Here is a 27,285-nt window from a genome sequence, read left to right on the forward strand (position 1 = left end):
CCTAAAAAAGAAAGGGGAGATTCTCCACGAGTGGAGACCCCACAGAAGAGATATAATCTCAGGAATAGAGAGAATATAAAAACGCCTGATAGATATCAATATACTGATACATCCCAATCTCGTTCCTTTCAGGACTCATCGGAAAAGAGAAATGAGAGAGGTGGGAGATCAGAGCGGAGAACAGAGTACGTGAAACCGAGACAGGAATCACAACGCTCTTCGGAGGTTTCTGTTAAGAAGGAAGAGAAACCCGTACAACAAAAACAACAATTTAAAAAGAAAAAAGTGGCAGCTGTCTCAGTTAGACATGCCACTCAAGAAAAGGGTTCTCTTGAAGAACAAGAACTGGGCTCTAGCACTGCTAGACAGCGCGGCAGATGTCACAATAGTTCGCCGGAATCTTCTAGAGCATCTGGAGTTGAAAGCAACTAATGACTTTATACAAGTCGAAACAGCGGACATGCGTGTCTCCGAGCCCGATAGGGTGTGTAAGGTAACTCTACAACTGGAAGGAGACATTGAATGCAATATACACGCAATCTTTTGGGACCGTGTAGTTAAAATATATGACATTTTGTTGGCTGAACAAGATTGGCCGCCTGATTTTGTCCGCACCTGCCCATATGGAGAAGAGGTTATTAAACCTTCCTTCTCACCCCTTGTTCCAGAGGAACTTGCTGAGTCCTATTCTATAGAATGGGCCCTAGCACAAGCACCTGCGTTATATAGAAATCACGTAGGGTGGGATAGGGACTCTCCATACCATGACATTCCCATTAAAAGTGAACCTCAGCCACAACCTCAGTATCCAATAAAACATGAAGCGAGGGCACCGGTGAGAGAGATACTTACGCAATTAGAATACCAGGGCGTGATTGAACCCTGCGTCTCACTGATGAATAACCCCTTATTCCATGTAGCTAAGCCGGACCATTCTTATAGAATAGTCTTAGACTACAGACATTTAAACGGAGATACACATACATATGCTATACAAAACTCACATAGCACTGCACTAATGAGCAACATAGTGCAGAAAAAATACAAAACAACTTTAGATATCTCGAATGGGTTTTTCTGCCAGAATATAGCACCTGAAAGCAGGGACTTAACAAGCTTTAGCACATTAGGCTCCCAGACAACAATTCTGTTGTTTGCCTCAGGGATACAAGAACAGCCCAGGTCTGTTTGCAGCTCACGTGACTGCTATTTTACACATGATATACCCTGAAGCTTTGCCATATGTGGATGATATATATCTCACGGATGACGAGTTACTACAACATTTAAGACGGGTAGCCCGCATTGTTGTAGGGTTTGCCGAAATCGGCTACACATTTAACTTCAAAAAGTCAAAAATTGCCTTCCTCAGCGTCCTGTTCTTGGGATATGAGCTGTCGAGTGAAGGGAAGAGCCTGGCGCCACAATTTTTTGAAAAATGTGCACAATTGCAACCACCAAATACGATTAAAAAACTTCAATCATTGTTTGGCTTTGTAAATTTTGTCAGAACATACATTCCTTATTATGCTACACGTATAAAACCATTATATGAGTTAATACATCCTGATTTTTCAAGCTAATTCTGGACAATTGAACATACACGTACTCTTCGAGGGTTACAGGCAGATTTGCTAGCAGCAAAACATTTACACATACAAGACAATAAGACACATTTGGTCATCAGGGTAATAGCTGGGGCCATCGGTTTTACTTATGTCACATTTAATGAAGGTTAGACAGTCCCGATTGCATACAAATCACATTTGTATTCAGCTGCTGAACAACGCTTTTCACCCACAGAGAAAATTCTCACTGCTGTGCAGATGGCTGTTATTAAAGAAAGACCTCTTGCCCAAGGAAAACACATTATTGTCGTTTCTCCTATTCCAGCCCTAGAGGCTGTTACAAAAGCTAGCGTCCCGAATGCAAAAGCACTTCATCCAAGATGGATACAATGGGCTACGTCTTTAACAGCCACTGATGTAGACTATATTTGCGACCCAAAGTTACAAACTCAAAAACTTCTACAATATGAAGTAGAATATCCAGTTCCCGCTGACACCTTGCCTATTGATCAATATCATGTAGTCATGTACACCAATGGCTCTGCGCAACCAGCGATTGGAACTAAACATCAATATTCTGCTGCATGCGCAGTCGTGAGCGGCTATATGGAGGGGGAGAAATTCTGTCGCCGACATACCTATACACAGACTTTAGGGGATTGTACAGCACAATTGGCTAAGCTAAAAAGCTCTACTGTTGGCACTAGATCATATGGATCCGACACAGTTCACACTGATTGTTTGTGATTCATATTATTGCGTCCAGCCTTTGAATGAATACCTGCAATACTGGCATTTGAATGGGTTCAGAGGTTCAAAAGGCAACACCATAAAACACAGGCTTCTATGGGGGAAGGTAGCAGACCTAAAAGAGATGCTACCCAAAGTCCATGTTGTGCATACACTGGGACACCAGCGCGTTGGAATACACATTGCTGGAAATACTTTGGCTGATGAAGCCGCAAAGTCAGCAGTGGCAGTCGCCACTGTAGCTGCAGTGACTCGTTCGAGTTCTAAACCAGACACAGATATTATGGCTGCCATAAAAGCTGCGGTTGATGGCACGCCATATCCTAAAGGATTTCCTAATAAATATCAATACTTGATGGGAAGTATGCTGAACGCTGAGGTTAAGATTCCAGGCCTAGGCGTACGCAACATCCCCAATAAAGATGTAAGACCAATTGATTAAAGCAGCGCATGAAGGGGTGGCATCTGCACATGCTGGTGTGGCAGCTACAATTTCACTCTTGCAGGCCCGTTATTGGTGGCCCGGCCTCTATAAAGAGACTAAGCAGTATGTCCTTTGTTGTGACATCTGTCAACAAATTAAAGTTTCCACAGCTAAGCACCCGCCGCAGACACCCCTCTTAATCTCAAATAGACCATTACAATGTGTGTACTTGGATCATTGCGGTCCATTAACACCTGATAGTGCATACAAATATATATTAGTCGCTGTTGATTACTGCTCCAGATTTGTGTGGGTGTGGCCACAACACTCGGCTGATGCTCGGACTGTTATTAAAGATTTGCGAGTATTTGTTGGGACATATGCAGTTGTGGCATTCCATTGGGACCAGGGCCCTGCTTTTGCCTCAAGGGCATTCAGGGACACCATGGCTTCTTTGGGGGTCCAACTCCAGTACTCGTCTCCATTTCATCCCGAGGGAAATAGTGTTTTGGAGCGATAAAACCGCGATTTAAAGCAATCCTTAACGGCCAGAGTCTTAGGTATGGGTTGTAGTTGGCTAACCCACCTGTATGGAGTTCAGAGAGCACTAAATAACCTGCCTAGAAGGTCACTCTGGGTCGTACTTCATATGAGTGCCTGTTTGGAACACAAATGTTTGTTCCGGATCTTGATGGTCCTGGCGTGGAGGCAGCGGAAACACCTTTTGTCATAAATGATCGTGTCACTGTTTTACAGGAATTAAAGCAGTTCCGTGAAGATAACTCTTCTAAAAGTGCTGCCTCCACAGGAATTAAGGATGTGCCAGTAACACCTACCGGCTGGATTCCCAGGGTTGGGGATCTTGTGTGTGAAAAGGTCACAGTGAAAAAAGAATTTGGCCTTCTTATCGAGCACCAGTCCCTGTGTTGGGGATACACGGTACCAGAACTGATATTCTACCACCGTTGCCAGGTGCCAAAGAAAATCGCTTTGTTTCCATTGACAATGTCAGACCACAACATGTGGCCGATTCTACACAGCCGACCAAGAGGAACGTCCAGTAGTTCCTGAATCCCTCTCACTACTGGAGAAGAAGTTCTGCTTCAAGTTGTTTATACTAACACTGATACCTCTCTGAGCTTGGGGAGGGTGGATGATGATCTTGCATTAGTTCCACTAACAATAAGAAATTTAGAAACATTTGATCAAGTCACTATGACTACAAGCCAGACGGATGGTGCTGTTTACAGTGTACCACCACAGGAAACACCAACTCCTCCATTGACCACGGCAACACTATTTGCACGAACTGCCTCTGGTTATTTTGCCGACTACAACAACGGTCTATCGGACTCGTTTGCCTGTTTGACTGCTGACCTGTCAGGTGCACGTAAGCGGATACATTGGCTTAAAGAAACATATTTTGTTTTTCCATGGAACTATGTATGGCTTTCCCTGACTGTCCTAGCCTTCCTGCTTTGGATTGGTTTTGTCATTACCTTTTTCTTGTTGATACATGGTCATTTTCTTCCCGACAGATCAGCGGTTGAACAGGTGGAGGAGTATTTGAAACCACAGTTTTCATCACATAAGATTCAAAGAGACTTGTATTTTGTGAACATCTCTGCAGTACCAATTCCTGATGGGATTGTGTGGGACAAAGTAATTTTTTATATATATGGTCCCACTGAGAATATTCAAGTGCCGTATGTGTTAAAATTATCCATGAACGATATAGTCATACCAGGCATTGTGTCTGATGATTGGGATGTGAAAACAGTTGATTCTATGATGACAGAATTGCAATATTATACTGTCTATGACAACGAAGATGTTTACCAGTTTAACGAAAATTATGGTGACATGTTTTGCTATAATTTCTATGGGCACCACTTCATACATAAAGCGAGCAGTCCAAAAACAATATTTAATTATACACAATGGGAACATTGCCCAACTCCCCCGCAAGGGAGTTCAAAAACTTATTCTGAAAAGTTTGCATATTTTTCTGGGCATCATCAAAAAAATGCTGCGTCATATTATTTTAAGGTAACTCCCACTAAGGATATACATATGTTATTGACCAACACAAAATGTTATATTCTGACTCCTTTGTTTCCCGGTTATCAATTGAAGGTTATGAATATTGGTCAAAATATGTTGATTTGAAAAGTGTTTGGGGAACAAAAAATTGGCAGACCATGGGTAGAGAAACATTGTTTAGAGCATGTCTCATCCCTGTTCAAATGATCTTTTTAAATGAAACAGTACAACAAACAAGTTGTTTAGGCTTAGCCACAATTAAAGAATTAAATTTGCCCAGTATACCTGCCCCTGCAAAATTTGATAATTTGCAGAAATACACGAATACAGCTATAAATGAGATCAATGAGTGGGTCCAGAATGGTACGTTTAATTCTTTACTGACACGTCCAGGCGGGTGGTTATTGTGGCCAATAGATACCAACAGGTGTCATCAACGTTTTGTCACCTCCTCGAGGGGTTTCCGAACGAGTAGGTCAGACCCTCGCTATATATCACCAGAACATGCTGACATAATTACAACATATATTGTAGAAAAGTTGTGCCAACAGTGGCTAAAATCGTCCTCACTAGACGCGGTTAAGACGCACCTCAGTCTCCTGTCTAACAACACTGACTTACAATATTTCTTGTCAGGCCCGATGATACCACGTAGGAAGCGTTTCTTGTATGAAGTATACAATGAAATATGGAAGCTTTCCCAACAAGAGTCTGCAGCACGGTTAAGGCAAATAGACCAGGAAAATTTTATAAAGTCATTAGCTGTTGCGGATAATGGGATTCACACCTTGTCCGACTGGATATATACAATGAACAACATTGTTTCTTCTGCTATAGACATTATACGATCTGATATGTCTTCTTTATATTATGGACAGAGTCATACCAGGCCCATTATGCAGTTGGGTTGGACACTTCAGACATTGAAGGCGGGTCGCGTTCCGTGGCAGCACATCAGTGCCAGGGAAATATATTTTTTCCTTTAATTTGACACGGCAACAACAACTAATGGCTAAGAAGGAAGCGACGTATGTCATGCTTAACATTGAAAAGATAGAAAGACTGCCTTTCACCGTGGCCGGGATTCCTTTGGCAGAGTGGTTAATACATGGGGTTATTAATCTGCCTGTTTCTACATTACAATTCACTTCTTGTTTGAAACATGTTCCGGTAGGCAGATATGAAAAGTTGGGAGATAGTTACATCCATGAGGTGTGGGAGCTTCCCTTCTCGTACAAATGCCTAAATGGCATGAAAGAGGTCTTTCTTAGCGGTAGTGAATGCGAGACTTTAGTCAGCCATTCGATGATTTGTAAGCAGCTGTCCTTGCATGGGGCATGTAATGCCTCGGTTGGAAACTTGGCTTGCTATCTGAAGGGACTTCCAGTCCCCTTGATTAAAGGCACATTCCAGGTGCTTTCAAACGGCAGCTACGTCCTCCTCAATAGTGAAGACTGTTGTGGCATGCGGGCCGGAATAGTTAACGTTGTTTTGGTCTCTAAGGTTGTTACATGCTGCGGGAACGTGTTGTTTCCCCCCACTAAATTTAGGGAGGTAGCTGATATCTGGCCTCACATTGCTACTTCCAAGGCGAATTTTGACAGGTTAAGTAGACTGAAGGCTTTATTGTTTCAGAAGCATGTGGCCCTTACATCTACACGTGAGACCTACGCACTTCAAGTGGCAAGGTCGTCAGCAGAAATAAAGTCTCTGTTAAGTATGAACTTTCCGAGACACTTTGGTGAACTCTTGGGACGTATATTTAATGCGTCCAGCACGGCTGGATTAGCAAATTTTTTCAAAGTTGTTGGTATTGGTTTTGTTCACACCTTTTCCTCTATTTTCGGTTTGATACCTTCGGCTATTCACTCAATTTTCAGAAGCATTTTTTGGGGATTTCCAATAACTTTGGCTTTATTAGCCGGCATTTTGCTGTTGCTGTTGTTTTTCCACAATGGCTGTCCCGCCGCAACAAGGACAAATGAAGGCGCTCCCATCAGCGCAGCTGTGTCATGAACGCATGATGCAGCAGTTTGGAGCAGCACTCCTGGAACATTTGGGGTGTGACTGGTCTCTGTCATTCAGTCCGGTTTTGGAATGTGTGCAACCCATATTTCGGTGCCGTTGGTGCTCTTTTGAACATGCACTGGAAGTTTATCTTTCTCAGCAACGCCCCTCAGTGATTGATGCTGATCTGTTGATGTTCTTGTTAAGGGTTCATTACCAGACATGCGCGCTGCTGTTGCGTTTGCTCAGAGAAGCTGATTATGAGCTACCCTTCCTGGAGGAAGTTACCATTAACTCGTTAATGGGCACTGCACGGGATGCCGCTTTGGTTGACACTGGGGCTATGGAACACACCTGCTCCTTAGTGGTCTTTGGCGTGGATTTACCGGTTTTGTCATCTGCCAAGGTGGATGATCTCCTGCTATCCATGACCAATGCTTGATTTAGAACGGTCCTAAATTGACATTTTCATTTGAATTCGGCTCTTGGCCGCATGCTCATCTTTTAAATTGCCGAGTAGTATGCTTGTGTGTCCTCTTAACTTGTCAGAATTAAGTAGGGTTTTAAATATAATTTAGCTTAGGCCATTTTAGCTTTGGCTTAAACCACTTTCTACCAACAAGGGGAGGGTGTAGTGTAGCCAATTTTAATATAGTTTCATGCACGTTAGTTTGACATACTAGGCCACTGTGCACTTTGCCCTAGATATATTTTATTCGGCTTTGCACTGTTATTTTACAATAACCAGTTTTTACGGTCTTGTTTTAATTTCTTCTATCACACTGTTTAGCTTAGTTCAGCACTGTGTTCTCAAATAATGCATTCTTGATCGCCCTGTGCTTCAGTCAAGGCTACAGTCTGGTACATTGCCGGTAAAAGTGGTAGAAGTTTAGTCTCCAGCGTTCGTAGAAAATACACATCCTTACGTAGGGACATTCTCTTAGAACATCTGTGAGTTAGTTATAAAAACACTTTCTAGTCCTAGTACACATCAAGAGGGAGATTCCAGCCAAGGACACACAACTGTATGCTGAATGCCCCGTTGCAGATGCTGATGCTGATTACAGGCCTTTGCTCAGGTATGAGAGTCGATGTCCTCCAGGGGGAACCTGAAAGGCAGGCTTAGAGCTTAAGATGCTGTGCTCAAAAATATAACTGAGAGAGAATAAACTAGCGGCACTATGATAGCTTTATTCTATGATAGCTTTATTCTTGTGCTTCACTCTCATTGTCACTATTTTAATATTACTGTCTTGTGTAGTTCTGGTTATTGTAGCTCACGCTTTGCTATCTAAAATGCAGTAATTTTATTAAACCAATCTTTAAAACTTATACTGCTTCTATTGTCATTTGTATATGAGACCGCACTGTGTATGAGAGAACCGGTTGTGACCTGAGTGACCACGACTTCCCTGAGGAGTATTAAGATGTCATGCGCTCGGCTGCCCAATTGTCTCTACCATTTGGGAGAGATGAATCACTGCTAGTTAGCCGGAGCAAAACCCGGATTTGGAGTGAGTACGGGAAAGCCATTTTACCCATGTACTGGACACAGGTTAGTATCTGTGTCCAGCTACATAATGGTAACTCTGAACCTGAGCATGTTTGGTATCAAACATGTCGGAATCATACCTCAATACTGTTGCCCGTATTGGTTGTATGATTTCATGCAATCGGGGTCTCCTTAGAGGACCCCCCAGCTTTGCTCCTACCAGTTTGCAGAGTTTTCCCAGGAAGCCAGAGCTGCTGCCATTCTACAGAGAGGTATCGGCCCTCCTGCTCCTGGACCAGCTCAAGCCCAGGAATGCAGAACAAAGGATTTTTTTGGGGAGAGGGAGGCAACACCCTCTCCCTCTGGAAATAGGTGTAACATGGTTTGGGAGGTGTAGCCTCCCCAAGCCACAGGTATGCTTTGAAGGGCACATTTGGTACCCTCCTTGCATAAGCCAGGCCAGGGACCCCTAGTCCCTGCTTTGGCATGAAACTAGACACTGAAATGGGGAGCAACCACTCCTCTGCCCATCACCAATGGTGCCCAGAGCTCCTTCAGGTGGCCACTTGATTCTGTCATCTTGAATCCAAGGTGGGCAGAGGCCTCTGGGAGCAACTGAGTGGCCAGGTCAATCTGATGATGTCACAGCCCCCTCCTGATAGGTGGTCACCCTGCTAGGTGACCAATCCATCTGTTGGAGCTATTTTGCCTCTCCTTCTTGGGTGGGTCCTCAGATTCGATGTGCAAGATTCCAGCAGGACTCCTCTGCAATGTTTACTTTGACTTCTGGCCACTGGAACCGCAACTGGACTTCACAGAAACCCACAATCTGCAACCTCCATCGACAACTTCGCTCTGCAATATTGTTTCTCTGACTCCTTCCGGCAACTGCAACATTTCCCTGGCTGTGCATCCTCTGAGGGCAGTAAGTCTTCAGTCTGCATTAGAAGTAAGAAGAATCTCCATTGAAGTGAAGGAGTCACTCCCCTGCATCCGCAGGCACCAACTGCATCGATGGCCGGCCACGTGGATCCTCTCTCCTGCAAAGCTGTGTGGTTCCTCTCATACAGGTTGTGGTCTGGAGTGGTCCCCTCCACCAGCTGTCCAACTTGGGAGGTGGTGAGTCTTTGCCTCTCCTTGCAGGACAGTACCCCTGTGGACCGCAACTCTTGCAGTTACCAAGGCTTGTTGGCTCTTCTTCCAAGGGATCTTCAGGCTCCGTGTAGCCCCAGCCTCCAGCACTCTTCCCCGAAAAGCACAGTCTCCTGCCTGCTGCTCCAGCGACATGGGACTCCTCTCCATGTGTGCTGAGTGGGCCTCACTGCGAATCCTGTGCCTACTGCCTGTGAGTTGCCTGTGGGGGCTTCATCCTCGACTTCTGACTCTCCTCACTGCTGAGGGTCACCTGGAACTCCACTCCTTGGGTTGAGTCCTCCCGGACCTTCCTGGTCCCCAGTAGATTGGCAACTATTCTTCTGCAACTCTTGCCTTTGCCAAGGCTTGTTGGTGGTTTTTCCACACCACTCACTGACTGCAACTCTCCTTCCGACATGGGTCATCAACTGCATCACTTCTGCAAGTCCTCCCCTACTCCTGGGCTGCATAGTCAGCTCCTGGTCTTCATCGTCGACCTGATCCTGCATCTCCAGAAGGGTGGGTAGTAGCTCCTGCCCCAGCCGGACACTCCAATTGAAACTGGACTTGGTCCCCTTCATTTGCAGGTCCTCTTCTGTCAGGATCCATCCTCTGTTTCTGACAGTTTTGCTTGGGTCTTGCACAGTCCTTTAACAAAGTTTACCTGTAAGTTAGGGGAAAACAGGTACTTACCTCTTCTCTTCTGGTCACTGGGGGACACTCTTGTACTTACCTTTTGGGGTTCCTAGTTCCTCCATCTCCCCTCTACAGATTCCACTTCATTGGGTGGGAGTCTGTTGTTCGCATTCCATTTACTTAATATATTGTTTTGTCTCCCCAAGGGTATTTATTATTTTCTGTTGTTTCAATGTTTTCTATTGCTTTCTATCCCCATTGCTGATTACTAATGTGTGTATAATACTGTGTTTACTCGCCTGCTAGTAGAGTATTGCCTAGTATTTGTGTTACCATTATAGAGTGACTTTATTTTTGTAACACTGTGTAATTCCTGGATCTGGTATAAGGTGATAACACTATAGGTGCTCCCCACACACCAGGCCAGCTTCCTGCAAGCTGTGTTTATTATTAGGAATTCCCTTTCTTTTTTCTGAATCAATGCCTTTTTACCTCCAAATTCAGATAACATAGATGTTAGAAATAGGGTCTTTGGTTGGCAGTCAGGTTACCCCCTGTCCAAGCAAGGACCCTCACTCTAGTCAGGGTAAGTCACACACAATCCAAATTATCCTGTGCCCACCCTCTGGTAGCTTGGCACTGAGCAATCAGGCTTAACTAACTTAGAAGGCAATGTGTAAAGTATTTGTGCAATAAACATGCAATAACACAGTATAGCACCACAAAAATACACCACACAGTGTTAAGAAAAATATAGAATATTTATCTGGAGAAATGCAGGTCAAAACTATCAGGATTTGACAAGTACACGTTGAAATATCAATTCAGAGAATGATAAAAAGAGTCTTTAGTCTTTAAAAAGCAACAAGTGTCTCTTGCAAGCACAAAGTACCTGGTTTGCGTTCAAATTCTCCACAAGGGACCGCAGAGGAGGAGATGCGTGGAAAACGGGGAGGTGTGTGTCGGTTTCTCCAGGCACACACAGACAATGCGTCAATAATTTCGACGCAGGAAAGGCTTTGCATTGATTTCCGGCACGCGGTCTTGGATCCTCTTGGGGTGTCGGGGTATTCGGACGCCCCGGGGACGATGCAGAGAAATCCTGGCCATGCAGGACGAAGTCACAGGAGCTGCGTTGATCCGGTGGGCAATGTGGGGTAATTTCTGTTGCACGGCGAACATTGCGTCGATTCTTCTTGCAGGAAGTCGGGCTGCGTCGTTCCAACTCGGCTATGCGTTGATCTGGTGGGCCGTGCGTCGAAGTTCCGGTCACAACGCTGGTGCTGCGTCTATCTCCTCTCGGGGAGCCGGGCTGCGTCGTTCGAGTTCGGCATGCAGTGATTTTCTCACCGCGATGCAGGCTGTGCATCGAATTTTCGCCGCACAAGGAGTTCTTTGCAGGATTAAGTCTTTTGGGTCCTGAGACTTCAAGGAACAGGAGGCAAGCTCTACCCAAGCCCTAGGAGAGTACTTCTCAGCAGAGCCAGAGGGCAGCAAGGCAACAGGGAAACAGCAGGGCAGCAGCCCTTTGCAGAAAAGCAGTCAGGTGAGTCCTTTGGGCAGCCAGGCATTTCCTCTTGGCAGGTTTCAGTTTCTGGTTCAGAGTTTCTTCACCAGTGGTATCTTGTCCAGAAGCGTCTATCTTCAGAAGTTTCTGAGTTGGTAGGGTCAGAGGCCCTGTTTAAATACCTCAATGTGCTTTTGAAGTGGGAGAGACTTCAAAGAGTGGCTTAGAAGTGCACAAGGTCACCTTTCAGTTCCATCCTGTCTGCCAGAGTCCCAGTGGGGGGTTTGGCAGTCCATTGTGTGAGGGCCGACCACTGTTCTTTGACGTGTAAGTGTCAGGCCCTTCACCCTCCCAGCCCAGGAAGACCCATTCAGTATGCAGATGTGTGCGGGTGTGACTGAGCATCCTGTGTTTGGGGTTGTCTGAGTGAAATGCACAAGGGAGCTGTCAAGTAGAACCAGCCAGATGTGGATTGGCTGTAAGGCACAGAAGGGTTTGGGTTTAGAGCAATGCTCACTTTCTAAAACTGGCATTTCTAGAATAGCAATAATAAATCCTACTTCACCAGTCAGCAGGATTATGGATATGGAACACACATGCTCATGTCCTACCTTTTACCTACATAGCACCCTGCCCTATAGGCTACCTAGGCCTACCTTGGGGGTGACTTATATGTAGAAAAAGGGGAGTTTAAGGCTTGGCAATTTCTTTTAAATGCCAAGTCAAAGTGGCAGTCAAACTGCACACACAGGCCCTGAGGTGGCAGGCCTGAGACATGGTTAGGGGGGCTACTTATGTGGGTGGCACAACCAGTGCTGCAGCACACTAGTAGCATTTAATTTACAGGCCCTGGGCACATGTAGTGCACTTCACTAAGGACTTACAAGTAAATTAAATAAGCCAATTGGATATGAGCCAATGTCACCTTGTTTTAAGGAGAGAGCATGTGCACTTTAGCACTGATTAGCAGTGATAAAGTATGCAGAGTCCTAAAGCCAGCAAAAATGGGGTCAGAAAAAGAGAAGGAGGAAGCCAAAAAGTTTGGGGGTGACCCTGCAGAAAGGCCATTTGCAACAATTGTAATTATAATTGTATTTATGAAATGCTTACTACCCCTTATTCAACAAAAGAATTAAAACAAAGGGATGTATTTTAAAAACATGACCTTGCTTGTGTACTTGTATTATGATTCATTTCTTTATATTGTCAATGGACTTATTCCATCAGTTATTTTACTACGTGGGAGGAGCAATCTTTCGAAATGGGGAACCAGGGTTAGATTCCGGCTTTGGGTCAACATCCTGTGATTCTGGACAAATCACTTTAACTCCCCATGTCTAAATCTGTAACTTATTTGGTTTTCTAATAAAAAGCTCTAATGCCCTAGGTTTAATGCCATCGGTAAGTTTGCCCTAAATGCCAGCTTAGCAGCGCTTGCCTTCTGTAATTCCATTTCCATCACGTGTCCACACCCTGCCAGGTCCCCTATATACATAAATCCTTCAGCCCAAGTTCTCCACAATTGCTACATTTCTTTGCCCTCCGGCCTCCCGGGTGCATGCATCCCTCTCTGATTCTCCACTGTTGCTGAAGTACTTTGCTCTCTGGCCTCCAGTGTGCATGCCTCCATCTCCTCAAATTCTCTACTGACAACAACACACAAATCTACCCCGCAAAAATCCACTACACAAAACACATTTTGACATCTCATAATAACATGCCATACAATTCAACTACACAAACGTCCGCTCAACACCATTCCACTCCATGCCACATTATCATAGACCAACAAAATAACCTCCATATAATTCAACTCTGTTCCATGCCACAAAATTCCACTTCACATAATACCACTATGCTACATAATTCCACTCCACTACAAACAATATAATTACACTCCACACAACACAATTCAACACCAGATATTCCACTAAACATAATTACACTGCAAGCTACATTTCACGCCACATATTTACATTCCACATATCTCCATTAAATTCCAAAACAAACAATTACACTCCACAAAATAAATTCAACTTCGAAACATGGCACATAATTCCACAGCTTTTAATACTGATCAACACCATGCCACATATTACCACTCCAAACCATTCCACATAATTCCACAAAACACCACACAATTCAAGGACACACACTTATGCACCACACAACATAATTACTCTCCACAAAATACCACTTAACGCCACGTAATTACACTCCGAATAATTACACTCTACTCAATACAACATACACTCCACATAAATGCATTATAGGCCACATAGCAGCAATCCACATCAATGTACTCCACACCATGACACATAATTCCAGTAAGCATAATTTCACTAAATGCCAAACAGTTCCATACCACACAATAGAACTCCACACATTTCTACTCCACTCCACATAATTCCACACCAAAACACAGATTTCAACTACATAACACAATTCCACAACATCCCACATGCCTCCAATCCACACCACAGTTTCCACGTCATGCCACAAATTTTAACAGCACACCACACAATTCAGTTCCACAACATGCCACTCCACAACACAACACACAGTACCATTCCACATAATTATGTCCATAACACACAACCTGACTCTACATAATTCCAGTACAGTTAAGACCCTTTAATTACTATCTACATGAGGTGTCTCCAACGAGTAGCTCTCTGGCTTCCTGTGAGGAGCTCTCCTGTGTGAAAGCCCAGCATACTACTATAGATGCTGTTGCTTGGTTGAATTATTATAAGCTTGCCAAAATTAAAAAGCACATATTTGAAATGAAAATAGTACTCACAAGATGTTGTTTGGACAAAAATTGTTTAATGTTCTAAATGTATTTAAATCCATTGGAGAGATGTATTATTCATATAATACCTTTGTGCCAAGGTTTTTTTAGCAGCAGCTGTTTTGAATGATCTATTTCGGGGCTTTCAACCCTGCCTAAAGCACTGATCTCATCACTGCTGACAATCTTGGATAGGTGGTCACTACTTCATCACTAAAATTAGTAGCTCCGGATGATTTTCATTGAACATACATAGGAAAGATTGGAGACCCCTGATCTACATAGTTACACAGCACATCATGTCACATATTGCCCTACACAACTCCACACCACACAATCCCCAGCCACACAATTCTACAACAAACAATTCCAAAACAACCCATCTCGACCTTGCATGTCCACCAACCTTGTCCTCTCTGCCACAGACCCACTGCCCCTCTCATCTCTCCTTCCCACTACCCCCTCTCATCTCGCAATTCCACTACCTCCCTCACACTCCCTGTCTCCTCTCTACACTGCCTGCTCACAAAATTAACCTCCTATACGCCCTCGCGCTGGGCACTGGTCCACCTCTCGTCTCCATCACCCCCCCGGCGCCCCTTCTACTCATGCCTCTCTATCTCTCTTATACTCACTCTCACACATTCTTCCCACCTCTCTCATGTGGTTCACTTCAGGTCTTCAAGCACAGTTTCTTTCCCGTGCCTTTTCAAGATTTCCATCCCTCAAAACCACGCTCTCCTCCTGTTCTTAGGGTATCTTCTGCATACACAGGCACTGCCTTTTTATGCATCTATGGCCTGCTCTCCCCATCTTTCTCTCTTTCTCTCTTTCTCACATACTCTTTCTGCTCCTCTGTCCAGAGTTCATTCACCCCTTCGTACACATATTACCCATCCCTCTGTATCTTCCTTTCTGTTTATTCTGTGCAGCTCTCACCCCTATCTATTCACCATGCCACATAATTCCTTTACGCAAATATACTACACACCACACAATTCCATCCCACACAACTCCACAACTACCAATTCCAATTCAACCCACATAATTCCACTCCATACCACATAGATCCACTCCATTTCATACAAAAACACATGGGTAGAAGACATTGTCATTTACAATGCCAATAGCTCAAACTCTTGCAAAAGCGAGACCTATTGCATTGCAAATGCTTCTTCCCCTTGCCTTCCTGTAGCAGGGGTCATCGGTTTGGACGCTTTGTACAGGCGACAGTCGTTTCTTATATTAGAGCCAGAGTGGTCAAGCAACAAAGGTGGAATTCTAGACCACAGGCAGCAACAAAAGACAGATGGGAAGAGATAAGGTTAAGTAAGACTGTCACATCTATTTTAGGCAAAGGACAGTCGGCAGGGAGCCACCCATCTTACGCCTCGAATGGTCACTTTTGTCCTTCACAGGGTCTCCATGGCATATGTACACCAAGTACATGCATGCATGCACAGACATGAATATCCCGCACATAAGAAAAGAACAGCTCCCCATTTGTAAGACATTGGTTAAATGTTCCCAGAGGAGAGCTGGTAGGCAGCCCCCTTAGTAGAGGCATGGGTTAAAAGGCCTATCATCCTAAATGTGTAGGAAAGTACCATCTTGCCTGGCATGTTACCCCCATTTTCACTGTATGTATGTATGTCTTTGCCTATGTGTCACTGGGATCCTGCCAGGCAGGACCCCAGTTCTCATAATGTATGCCCTGTATGTGTTCCCTGTGTGGTGCCTAACTGTATCACTGAGGCTCTGCTAACCAGAACCTCAGTGTTTATGCTCTCTCTGCTTTTAAAATTGTCACTACAGGCTAGTGACTAATTTTACCAATTCTCATTGGCACACTGGAACACCCTTATAATTCCCTTGTATATGGTACCTAGGTACCCAGGGTATTGGGGTTCCAGGAGATCCCTATAGGCTGCAGCATTTCTTTTGCAACCCATAGGGAGCTCAGAAAATTCTTACACAGGACTGCCACTGCAGCCTGAGTGAAATAACGTCCATGTTATTTCACAGCCATTTTCAGTGCACATAAGTAACTCATAAGTCACCTATATGTCTAACCCTCACTTGGTGAAGGTTGGGTGCCAAGTTACTTAGTGTGTGGGCATCCTGGCACTAGCCAAGGTGCCCCCACATTGTTCAGGGCAAATTCCCCAGACTTTGTGAGTGCGGGGACACCATTATATGCGTGCACTACCTATAGGTCAATGCATACATGTAGCGTCACCATGGTAACTCCGAACATGGCCATGTAACATGTCTAGGATCATGGAATTGTCACTCCAATACCATTTTGGTATTGGGGTGACAATTCCATGCATCCCCGGGTCTCTAGCACAGAACCCGGGTACTGCCAAACTTGCTTTCCTGGGTCTCCACTACAGCTGCTGCCAACCTCTGAGACAGTTTCTGCCCCCCTGTGGCCTGGGCAGCCTGGTACCAGGAAGGCAGAACAAAGAATTTCCTCTGAGAGAGGGTGTTACACCCCCTTCCTTTGGAAATAGGTGTGAAGGGATGGGGAGGAGTAGCCACCCCCAGCCTCTGGAAATGCTTTGATGGGCACAGATGGCGCCCTCTCTGCATAAGCCAGTCTACACCGCTTCATGGATCCCCCAGCCCTGTTCTGGTGTGAAACTGGACAAAAGAAAGGGGAGTGACCACTCCCCTGACCAGCACCTTCCAGGGGAGGTGCCCAGAGCTCCTCCAGTGTGTCCCAGACCTCTGCCATCTTGGATGCAGAGGTGTTGGGGCACAATGGACAGCTCTGAGTGGCCAGTGCCAGCAGGTGACGTCAGAGACCCCTCCTGATAGGTGCTTACCTTTCTCAGTAGCCAATCCTCCTTTCTGGGCTATTTAGGGTCTCTCCTCTGGGCTATTCCTCAGATAACGAATGCAAGAGCTCACCAGAGTTCCTCTGCACTTCACTCTTTGACTTCTGCCAAGGATCAACTGCTGACTGCTCCAGGACACCTGCAAAACCGCAACAAAGTAGTAAGACGGCTACCAGCAACATTTTAGCACCTCATCCTGCCGGCTTTCTCGATTGTTTCCTGATGGTGCATGCTCTGAGGGCTGTCTGCCTTCACCCTGCACTGGAAGCCAAGAAGAAATCTCCCGTGGGTCGACGGAATCTTCCCCCTGCTAACGCAGGCACCAAACTTCTGCATCACCGGTCCTCTGGGTCCCCTCTCATCCTGATGAGCATGGTCCCTGGAACACAGGAGCTGGGTCCAAGTGTCTCCCACAGTCCAGTGGCCCTTCTGTCCAAATTTGGTGGAGGTAAGTCCTTGCCTCCCCACGCCAGACAGTAATCCGGTGATCTGCAGTAATCCTGAGATCTGCAGCTGCTCGGGCTTCTGTGCACTTTTCCAAGACTTCCTTTGTGCACAGCCTAGCCTGGGTCCCCAGCACTCCGTCCTGCATTGCCCAACTCGGTGAGTTGGACTTCGACGTTGTGGGACCCTCCTTTGTGGCTCTGAGTCGACCGCTGTCCTCAGATCTTCTAAGTGCCTGTTCCGGTACTTCTGCAGGTGCTGCCTGCTTCTGTGGGGGCTCTCTGAGTTGCTGAGTGCCCCCTATGTCTCCTCCTCCAAGGGGCGACCTCCTGGTCCTTCCTGGGCCCCAGCACCCAAAATCCTCAACACGACTCTTGCAGCTAACAAGGCTTGCTTGCGGTATTTCTGCGTGGAAACACTCCTGCATCCTCCAGCATGCCGTGGGACATCTTCTGACCAAAGGAGAAGTTCCTGGCACCTTCCGTTGTTGCAGAATCTTCGGCTTCTTCCACCAGGAGGCAGCCCTTTTGCACCTTCATCCGGGGTTTAGTGGGCTCCTGCCCCCCTTGGACACTTGCATGACTCTTGGACTTGGTCCCCTTCCTTTACAGGTCCTCAGGTCCAGGAATCCATCTTCAGTGTTTTGCTGGCAGTTGTGGTTCTTGCAGAATCCCCTATCTCGACTATACTGTGTTTCTGGGGTAGTAGGGTAACTTTACTCCTACGTTACAGGGTCTTGGGGTTGGGTATCTTGGACACCCTTAGTGTTTTCTAACAGCGACCCTCTACAACCTACCATAGGCCTGGGGTCCATTTCCCATTTGGGATTCGCATTCCACTTTTGGAGTATATGGTTTGTGTTGCCCCTAGGCCTATTTCTACCTACTGCATTATTTTGTGATTCTACATTGTTTGCACTACTTTTCTTACTGTTATTTACCCGATTTTGGTTTGTGTACATATAATTTGAGTATATTACTTACCTCCTAAGTGAGGGTATCCTCCGAGATACTTTTGGCATATTGTCACTAAAATAAAGTACCTTTATTTTTAGTAACTATGAGTATTGTGTTTCTTGTGATATAGTGCTATATGATATAAGTGGTATAGTAGGGGCTTTACATGTCTCCTAGTTCAGCCTAAGCTGCTCTACTATAGCTACCTCTAACATCCTAAGCTGCTAGAAACACCTCTATTCTACTAATAAGGGATAACTGGACCTGGCACAAGGTGTAAGTACCACAAGGTACCCACTATAAGCCAGGCCAGCCTCCTACAATGCCTAGATGACAATTCAAGCTGATGATCCACACTTACAAAGCACTGCACAACAATGGACTAGCCCACATCGACCGTCACCTGAACTTCCACCAAACTACCAGACAACTACTCTCCGCCTCCCTCTCACTCTCCTGCACCCCCTGCATTCACTGAAACAACAGCAGAGGATGCTACTTCTCCTATCTCTCAGTGAAATCCTGGAACAACCTCACTCTGCATCTACAGACCTCCACCTCTCTACTGGAATTCTGGAGAGTATTCAAGACCTGGCTGTTCGACCGAGTCACCTAAACCATCATACCCCTCAAGCGTCTGGATACCCTCTCTGGTGATTAGTAATGCTATATAAATCCACCTGATTGATTGAAGTTCAATCAATTTCCACTAAAAACCAGCCAACCAATAGCTTGGTCAATTATGGATATGGTAAGCTTTGGCTCTGCTATTGTATGTTTCTCGTTCAGAGGGCAAGCACCTAATAGGCTTGCAGATTGTTGGCAAGAAGGGATAAAGGAAATGAAAACCAAAAGAGAAAACAGGGCGACAAAAATGTACAAAACCATGCAGACCACTTCTACCTCAACAGGTGCATACCTGGACTTGTGTTCCCTGCACAGGAGTCATGGAGAGAATCATTATGCCTTTTTAGGAATGGAGATCCAGGTTCACCAAATTATTAGTGGGACCAAGTCCCCAGTCATATGGGCAGGATTATGAAATCTAAATGCCACGTGTAGCCCGCTGGAGGCCTGCATTCATGTGCCCGGTGGTTCATGGAAAAGACCAGTGCATCTGCATTTCTCTCGGAGTCCAAGCCTTGGGATAAGCCACTTGTTCAATATTTGTGCATAGTACCAAACGACCAGCATTTGATACCCAAGCTACGCCAGCTTGATACTAGAAAGCAGGAAACAAGTGCTAGAAAAATAGGTGGTGATCTAATTAATAAAGACACAAATGTGACCTCATCATAGGAAGGTCTGTCGCAACCTTATCACACCTCCTTTGCAGTTGTAGCTAAAGTGCAAACTACATTGCGGTCAGATAAAATATATGATCTACAATGCTAGTTTTTCATATGCACCTGTCTGTCATTGCAAACCAGTACATGTTCGAGGCAATAATAGCAAACAATTAAAGACATAAAACATGCATCTATAATCATTCAACAATTTCTGGCATGCATTCAAGCACAAAGGAATGAAGCCCAGCACCGCTGATATCCTTTATATTTATCCATGTACTCAAACAGGCTGCAACTTAGTCAAACGTCTATCCCTATGGGCCCTGATTTCAGTGTGGATTGGTAATTCTGCATGTTTTCTGCTGAATTACCACCCACATAGTTACAGGATTTATGGGGTGCAGAGATGCACCAAGTTCAAACGCGCTTTTCCATTCACATTTTTCACCTACTTCTTTGCTCACATTTTCCACTTGCTGGAAGGTCCCCCTCACGTCAACGATCTGGGACAAGGCCTGGCACATACCTGGTGAATTCTGTAACCGGGCGAGAAGCGCAACCATGCTTTCCTTCTTCATCTGAGCCTCCAAGCTCAGCTTCTCCTGGTCGAGCACCAGCAGGAAGGCGCGCAAGTCAGACAGGAGGCGGTCCAGATCTGAGGGAGGGACAGAGAAACAACAGGTCAAGGGAGACTCGAGGACGAGAGTTCAAAGAAGTCCAAAGGGTTGAGGTCAAGGACGTCCAATAGGCAGGTGTAAAGGAAGTCCAAAGGGCAGCGGTCAAAGACTTCCAAAAGGCAGGTGTAAAGAAAGTCCAAAGGGCAGAGGTCTAGGAAAAAAGAAGGGCGTGAGAGGTCAATCAAGCCACAGGGATCAGAGGTCTTAAAGGACGCCGGGTTGATAATGGAGGAAGGATAAATAAATCAGGCATGAGCAAGAGGACAGATGGACAGAAGCTCTCTATGACTACGAACATAGGTGGTCAGATGTTCAACGTGGTATAAGGCACCGTCAGACCAATGCTCTGAGTGACACGAGGCACAGCAGGGCAGATACTGGTGATACCAGATACAGCTGGACAGATGTTCAGGGACAGAGAGCACATATGGACAGGTACTTTCAGGGAAACAGGGCACAACAGAGGAGAAACTCCGTAATAAAGGGCACACCTGAGGGAATGCCAGTGAGACAAAGTACAAATGGATGGTTGTTTATGCTCCTTGCACAGAACACAACCGGGCAAATGCACGCTGTGGTAAAAGGCTGAGTCAGATTGACGTTTTATCTTTTAACTTCTCGGTGATAAAGGTGCAATTGAAGACCTGGTCTCAAGGATGCAGGCCACACTGCTTCTAATGATAGAGTGCACTTCTACTGTGCACTCACCAAGGTACAAAATACCTCACCCCCATCCAATGAACCCAAAATGTGCAATCCTCGTGTGAGCGCTAACCTTCATCTTCAACTACCACGCTTACCTCCACATTGTTCTCCTCTACTTCAATGTACACGTTCATAGTGGAATTTAACATCCTTCTAAAGTACATGTGCACTGATACTGCACTCCTGATACTTGGTAACTTCAATCTCGACAACCAAAACCATCAGCAGGATATCATAGCCGAGCAACTACTTCCCTCCTGTCTAACTGCAAATCACAGTCTTCTTACGTCACATTCTCTCTGTCAAACCACACTGTCACTTAGAGGGTTGTCACTGTCCCACTTTCAGCAAACTAAAACCCTTCTCAACTCTAATAATCGGAAGAAAATCTGCTCCAAACTTATCAACCCACGTACCCTGACATTTCCTCCTGACACAGACATTGTCCCTTACCAATGATATCCTACACTCAAAATTCTAAACCTTCTACCACTTTGGAACCTTCAAAAATTCAACCCCCAGCCCCCTCCTCAGCAAACTTAAAACCAAATGCAAAGTGACCCTGAATATGTGAGAAGCATATACAGCGGAACATGATCCTATTACTGATAGACTCCCACTGCCATAATCTAAGCCCTTGGCCAAGAAAATCTGCCCACAAAGCTCTCAACATATTCCTCCACGGACAAACATGACAAAAGGGCTCAGGTAGGAGACAACTGTACCCTCAAGCACTCAGATAAAGGGAATCTAGAGGCATGCTATATGGCTAAGCACAGGCCCCTTCCATTCAGCTGGGTCCTCTACCAACCACACAGTGGTGCTTTCCTGTGAAGTTGACGCAAATAGAGTGTGTAAGTATGGATAGAATGTGTGCATAAATGTGTGTATGTGTGCATGCAAATAAGCATGAAATATCATCTTTGCCTTGTGTGGATATGTGTGTGTGTGTGAGCATTTGTGGCTGCTGATGTTGAAAGGATGCTGAAGGTCTGAGGCAGTCTCCTGCAGCTTTCAGAAAGATGGTGATCTTAGGCATAATGGTGGCCCTGGCAGAACAATTGCAGCCCTTGTCAATAAAGTGACATTCTTACCATATTGTGGGCCATTTAGGTCAATATCCCTGACATAATTAATTGGTAGCCATCCTCGGAAAAGTGGTGGTGCTGTCATAAGGTGATCATGCTGAACCAAAGGGGAGATCTAGGCTCTCATTTTATTCACACTATAACACACAGGTCAAAGACTCTGCTGGACCCAATTCTTTTACCTCTCCCCGTGCCATCCTATTGTGTGCTACTTGTTTACAGTTTGCACTTGTCCAATAACTTGTTTTGAGTTTATTCTAAGCACAGAACTTTGCAATAGAATGTCTCCTTCCCCTGAACTTGGTAAACTAAACCTCTTCAATTTTAAATCATATTTACTTGCCTGTTACTGTCGTGAATCTACAGGTGAATTTACTAACACAAGAGGCCTGCTGGATTCTTTTCATTTCCTTTAACTCATCCAACACCATTATTTTAGCCACTGATAGTAATTCCTTGAGATTACTGTAGGCAATACAATACAATACAATAACTGAGTTACCTCATTGCTGCTCATCGGGTGGAATCCTGGCAGTGCTCCTGATATACTAGTTATCTCAGGGTCTCCTTCTAAAATGCACCTCCCGTACAGAGGAGGGAGGCTGGTTCACTAAAATATCCCTGCAATTCCAGGAACATATGCCATCTTCCAGTACAAGCCTGAGAGATCCCCCGGTAACTCAAAAATATACGAATATACATTACCCCAGGGCTTAGCTGCATGAAGGAATACTTCAGGTGCCTGTAAAATCTTTGAATAGTGGCCAAAGCCGCTTTTTGACCACGAGTCTTAATTCTATCTCTTCAGCCTCCTACTCCCAACTATCTCATTCTCTTCACGTCTAAATGAACAATCTTTTGATGACATCACAGGTGACGTGCTAAGCCAGACTTCTGCACAAGAACAGTCACTGAGACTTTTGTCATACAGACAAAGAAATTATAGACACTGAGACAGGCAACTCCTATGTGACGAAGAGTCCACTGCTGCAGTAGAGGTGGATCAGACTAAATAACACCCACACCATAAGTATACCAGCATTACTTCTGCTGTGAGAGGTGCTCCATTGCAGACAATGGAATTGGTACACTTACAAGGGTTATACTGAGATTAGAGAGACACGAGGGTACGAAGAGGGCAATTCCAATGGGCGCAGTGGTCTAAGCCATGGGAATCGCCTAGCCTAGTGTGGCCTGTGCTACGATTTAAAGGTTGAAAGTCTCATATCAGGCTTTCTAGCTCAAGGAGGGTTGCAGTTGACAGTTGGTACGCGGATAATTCAGGGGCAGGAAACATTTTCATCCTGCTTCAGGATTTTATGGGGCACTGTCTGTTCTGTATACTGGCCGGTTTTAAGGTGTGTAAATGCATGGGCGTAGGAAGTGTGGGGGACGCGGGGGATGTATCCCCCCCAGATTTTGGAGGGTGGGGGACACGGGGGACGAAGGTGGGGGGGACAAGGGGACACAATAATTTCCCCTCTCACATCTGTCATTCAGAGGGCCATTAGCGCACAAAAGCGCTACTTATGATAGCCCTGTACAGACAAATCCTCCAAGCTGATGGTAACCAAATGAAGGTGAGTGAGGAGGCCCCCTGCGCCCTCTGCCCTTTTGTCCTGTTCTAAGGGTGCTCATAAGAACAAAGGGCACAGGAGGAGAAAAGAGTTTTGGATGATTACTGTCACCTGCTGCCTTGAAGAGGAGCACTGCAGGATGCCTTCAAGAAAAGCTGCAAAACAATGAGGAAGATCTAAAGAGAGAACAGAGTCCCACTCACCGTGATGCCTGCAGGCTAGAAAGGAGACTCTGTGAAACACAATATTTGTATTTGCCTAAGATCACACCAGTTGGTGAAACAGTGAAGTCGAGATTGAGCCCAGATTTTACATTTTTACACAACAATTTAGCTATTAGAAGGGTATATTTTTCTAACATTTATGTTTAATGTTTTGTTTTCTAGGTAATGAAGGGCTTGATTACAGCGTGGCTAACAGGGAGAAGCCATATTTCATTTTGGGCCGTTATGCCTAGCGTTATTATTTATGTTGTTGTTATCGTTACATACTTCAGCATATTGAAGTATATTATCTTTTCTCTATCTTTTCTTCACTCTACTCTGAAACAATCTACCCTATGCCACTGCACCCTACACCACTTTTCTCCACTCTTTGCCACTCTACGCCACTGCAATCTATGCTGTACCACTCCACTCCACGCCACTTCAAGCTATGCTATTCTACTCTAACCATTGTACACTACACCCCTGCACTCTGCCAGTGCACTATTCACCACTTTACTCAAAACCAATGCACTCTATCCCACTGCCAATCTACTCTGCACCACAGCACTCTATTCCACTGCTTTCAATGCCACTGTACTCTGCACCACAGCACTCTATGCAACTGCACTCTATGTCACTCTACAATACACCACTGTACTTTGCGACCCTCTAATCTGCAACATTGCACTTTCTGCCACTGAACTCCACGCCACTCTACTCTGCACCACTGCACTCAATGCCACTGTGCTCTGTCCCACTGCACTCTTTTCTGCACCACTGCACTGTGATCTACTCTACACCACTCCACTGTAGGGCACTTCACTCTACTTTGAAATCATCTCCTCTATGCCACTGCAATCTACGCAACTCTACTCTATGCTATGCCAGTCTAATCTATCTTGCACCACGCCAATGTACCCTGCACCACTCCAATCTGCTCTGCACCGCTCTATGCTACTGCACTCTACATCACTATGCTCCACTCTGCAACAATCTACTCTTCACCACTATACTGTACTCTGCAGCAATCTACTCTATGCCACGGCACTCTATGCAACTCTAATCTACTCTGCACCTCTGTACTCTAAGCCACTCTTCTCTACTCTGCATCACTGCAGTCTACACCAATGCATTCTATGCCACTCTACTCTACACCACTGCCCTTTATGACACTCTACTCTGCAACACTGCACTCTGCCACTGAACTATACTCCTCTCTACTCTGCACCACAGCACTCTACTCTGCACCGCTCAACTATATGCCACTCTACTGTACTCTACACCAGCGTACTATATGCCACTACACTCTATGCCACTCTACTCTGCATCACTGCACTCCACCACTGCACTCTACACTAGTCTACTCTACCTTGCACCACTCCACTCTACCATGCACCGCATCACTCTATGACACAGTACTCTGAACCACTGCAATCTATTCTGTGCTCCCCTCTACTCTTCACCACTCTACGCTACTGCACTGTACGCTAAACCAGTGCAGTATTCGCCAATGCACTCTACACCACTTTACTCAAAACCAATGCACTCTATACCACTACACTCTACACCAATCTAGTTTGCACCACTGTACTCTATGCCACTTCACTCTAGACCACCCAACTCCACTCTATGACACTTCACTATGACATTACACTCCATGATATTAGACTCTGACACTCTATTCCATTAAACTCTAACACTTTCTCCACTCTGTAACTCCCTACACAACTCGCTATATGCCACTCCATTCCACTTTACTCCACTGTATACCACTCCACACCACTCTATGCCACTTCAATCTACGATACTCTGCTCAATGCCACTGCACAACCCTCTACGCCACTCCAATATACAACAATGTACTGTGCTCAACAACACTCTACCCAACTTTCTCTATGCTAGTTCATGTTACTTTACTTCACTCTACTCCAGTTCACTCTTCTTTATGCCTTTCCACTCTACGACACTCTGCCACTCCACTCTATGACACTCTATTACACTGTGACACTACTCCACTCTAATACTACTTTATGGCATTGGGGCTTGATTAGAGATTCAGATCTCCATTGATTGCCTTCTCACTCATATGAGACGTGAGTCCGATTTATCTTCGCCGTTATGGTTACAAGCACTCTGTAACCCTTTTAACTCAAGCTTAACGAAGGCTTAGGAGGATCCTGATACTTGTCTAGGGGATCAAAATATTGTCGGCCAAAGTACCTTGACTTGAATTTGTGATATTGTACATAAGTTGGCATTGGCATAGGTACTATGAGCTAATGACTTCTTGATTCACTATTTGAGTCATTCATGAAAAAGTCGGTGTATAAAAGCTTGTAAATCATTGTTGTGGATGCTAACCTTGTAGGAAAGTAGCCTCTTTCTAGCTTGGTTACCCCCACATTTGGCCTGTTTGCCAGTGTGTTTGCGTGTGTCTACTGGGATCCTGCTAATCAGGACCCCAGTAGTTATGCTCTCTCCCTTAAATTATGGTTTTTGCATACTGGTAACCCAGTATTTCACCCAAAATTGGCATATTGGTGCCCCCTTATAAGTCCCTAGTATATGGTACTTAGGTACCCAGGGCATTGGGGTTCCAGGAGATCCATATGGGCTGCAGCATTTCTTTTGCCACCCATAGGGAGCCCATGCAAAGGCTTCTGCAGGACTGTTATTGCAGCCTGCGTGAAAAGGTGCATGCACCCTTTCACTGCCAGTTGCACTGCACCAGGTCACTTATAAGTCACCCCTATAGCAGGCCCTCCAGCCCTGAGGGCAGGGTGCAGAGTAACTGTGTGTGAGGGCACCCCTGCACTAGCAGAGGTGCCCCCACGACCTCCAGGACCATTTTCCCAGACTTCCTGAGTGCGGGATGCCATTTTACACATGTACTTGAAATAGGTCACTACCTATTCCCAGCTACATAATGGTAACTCGGAACACAGGTATGTTTAGTATCAAACATGTTGGAATCATAACCCAAGGCTTTTGCAAGCATTGGTTGTATGATTTTATGCACTCTGGGGGCTCCTTAGAGGACCCCCAATATTGCCATTCCAGCCTTCTGAGGTTTTCCAGGCAGGCCCATCTGCTGCCACCTCTCGGACAGGTTTCTGCCCTCCTGTTGCTTGAGAAGCTCAAGCCC

General features: G+C 45.4%; 1 protein-coding gene across 2 annotated transcripts in view; it reads right to left on the minus strand.

Moving 5' to 3' along the window:
- The window catches only part of LOC138265868 (actin filament-associated protein 1-like 2), a 289,799-nt gene that overhangs the window by 190,949 nt on the left and 71,565 nt on the right, over window positions 1-27,285 (minus strand). For both annotated transcript variants that reach the window (XM_069213982.1, XM_069213981.1), the window contains exon 2: window positions 20,414-20,542. In XM_069213982.1, coding sequence (XP_069070083.1) covers window positions 20,414-20,542 — 129 coding nt within the window. The remainder of the gene's footprint in view (window positions 1-20,413; window positions 20,543-27,285) is intronic.

Source organism: Pleurodeles waltl, chromosome 11 (assembly GCF_031143425.1).
Source record: "Pleurodeles waltl isolate 20211129_DDA chromosome 11, aPleWal1.hap1.20221129, whole genome shotgun sequence".
Taxonomy (NCBI): Eukaryota; Metazoa; Chordata; class Amphibia; order Caudata; family Salamandridae; genus Pleurodeles; species Pleurodeles waltl.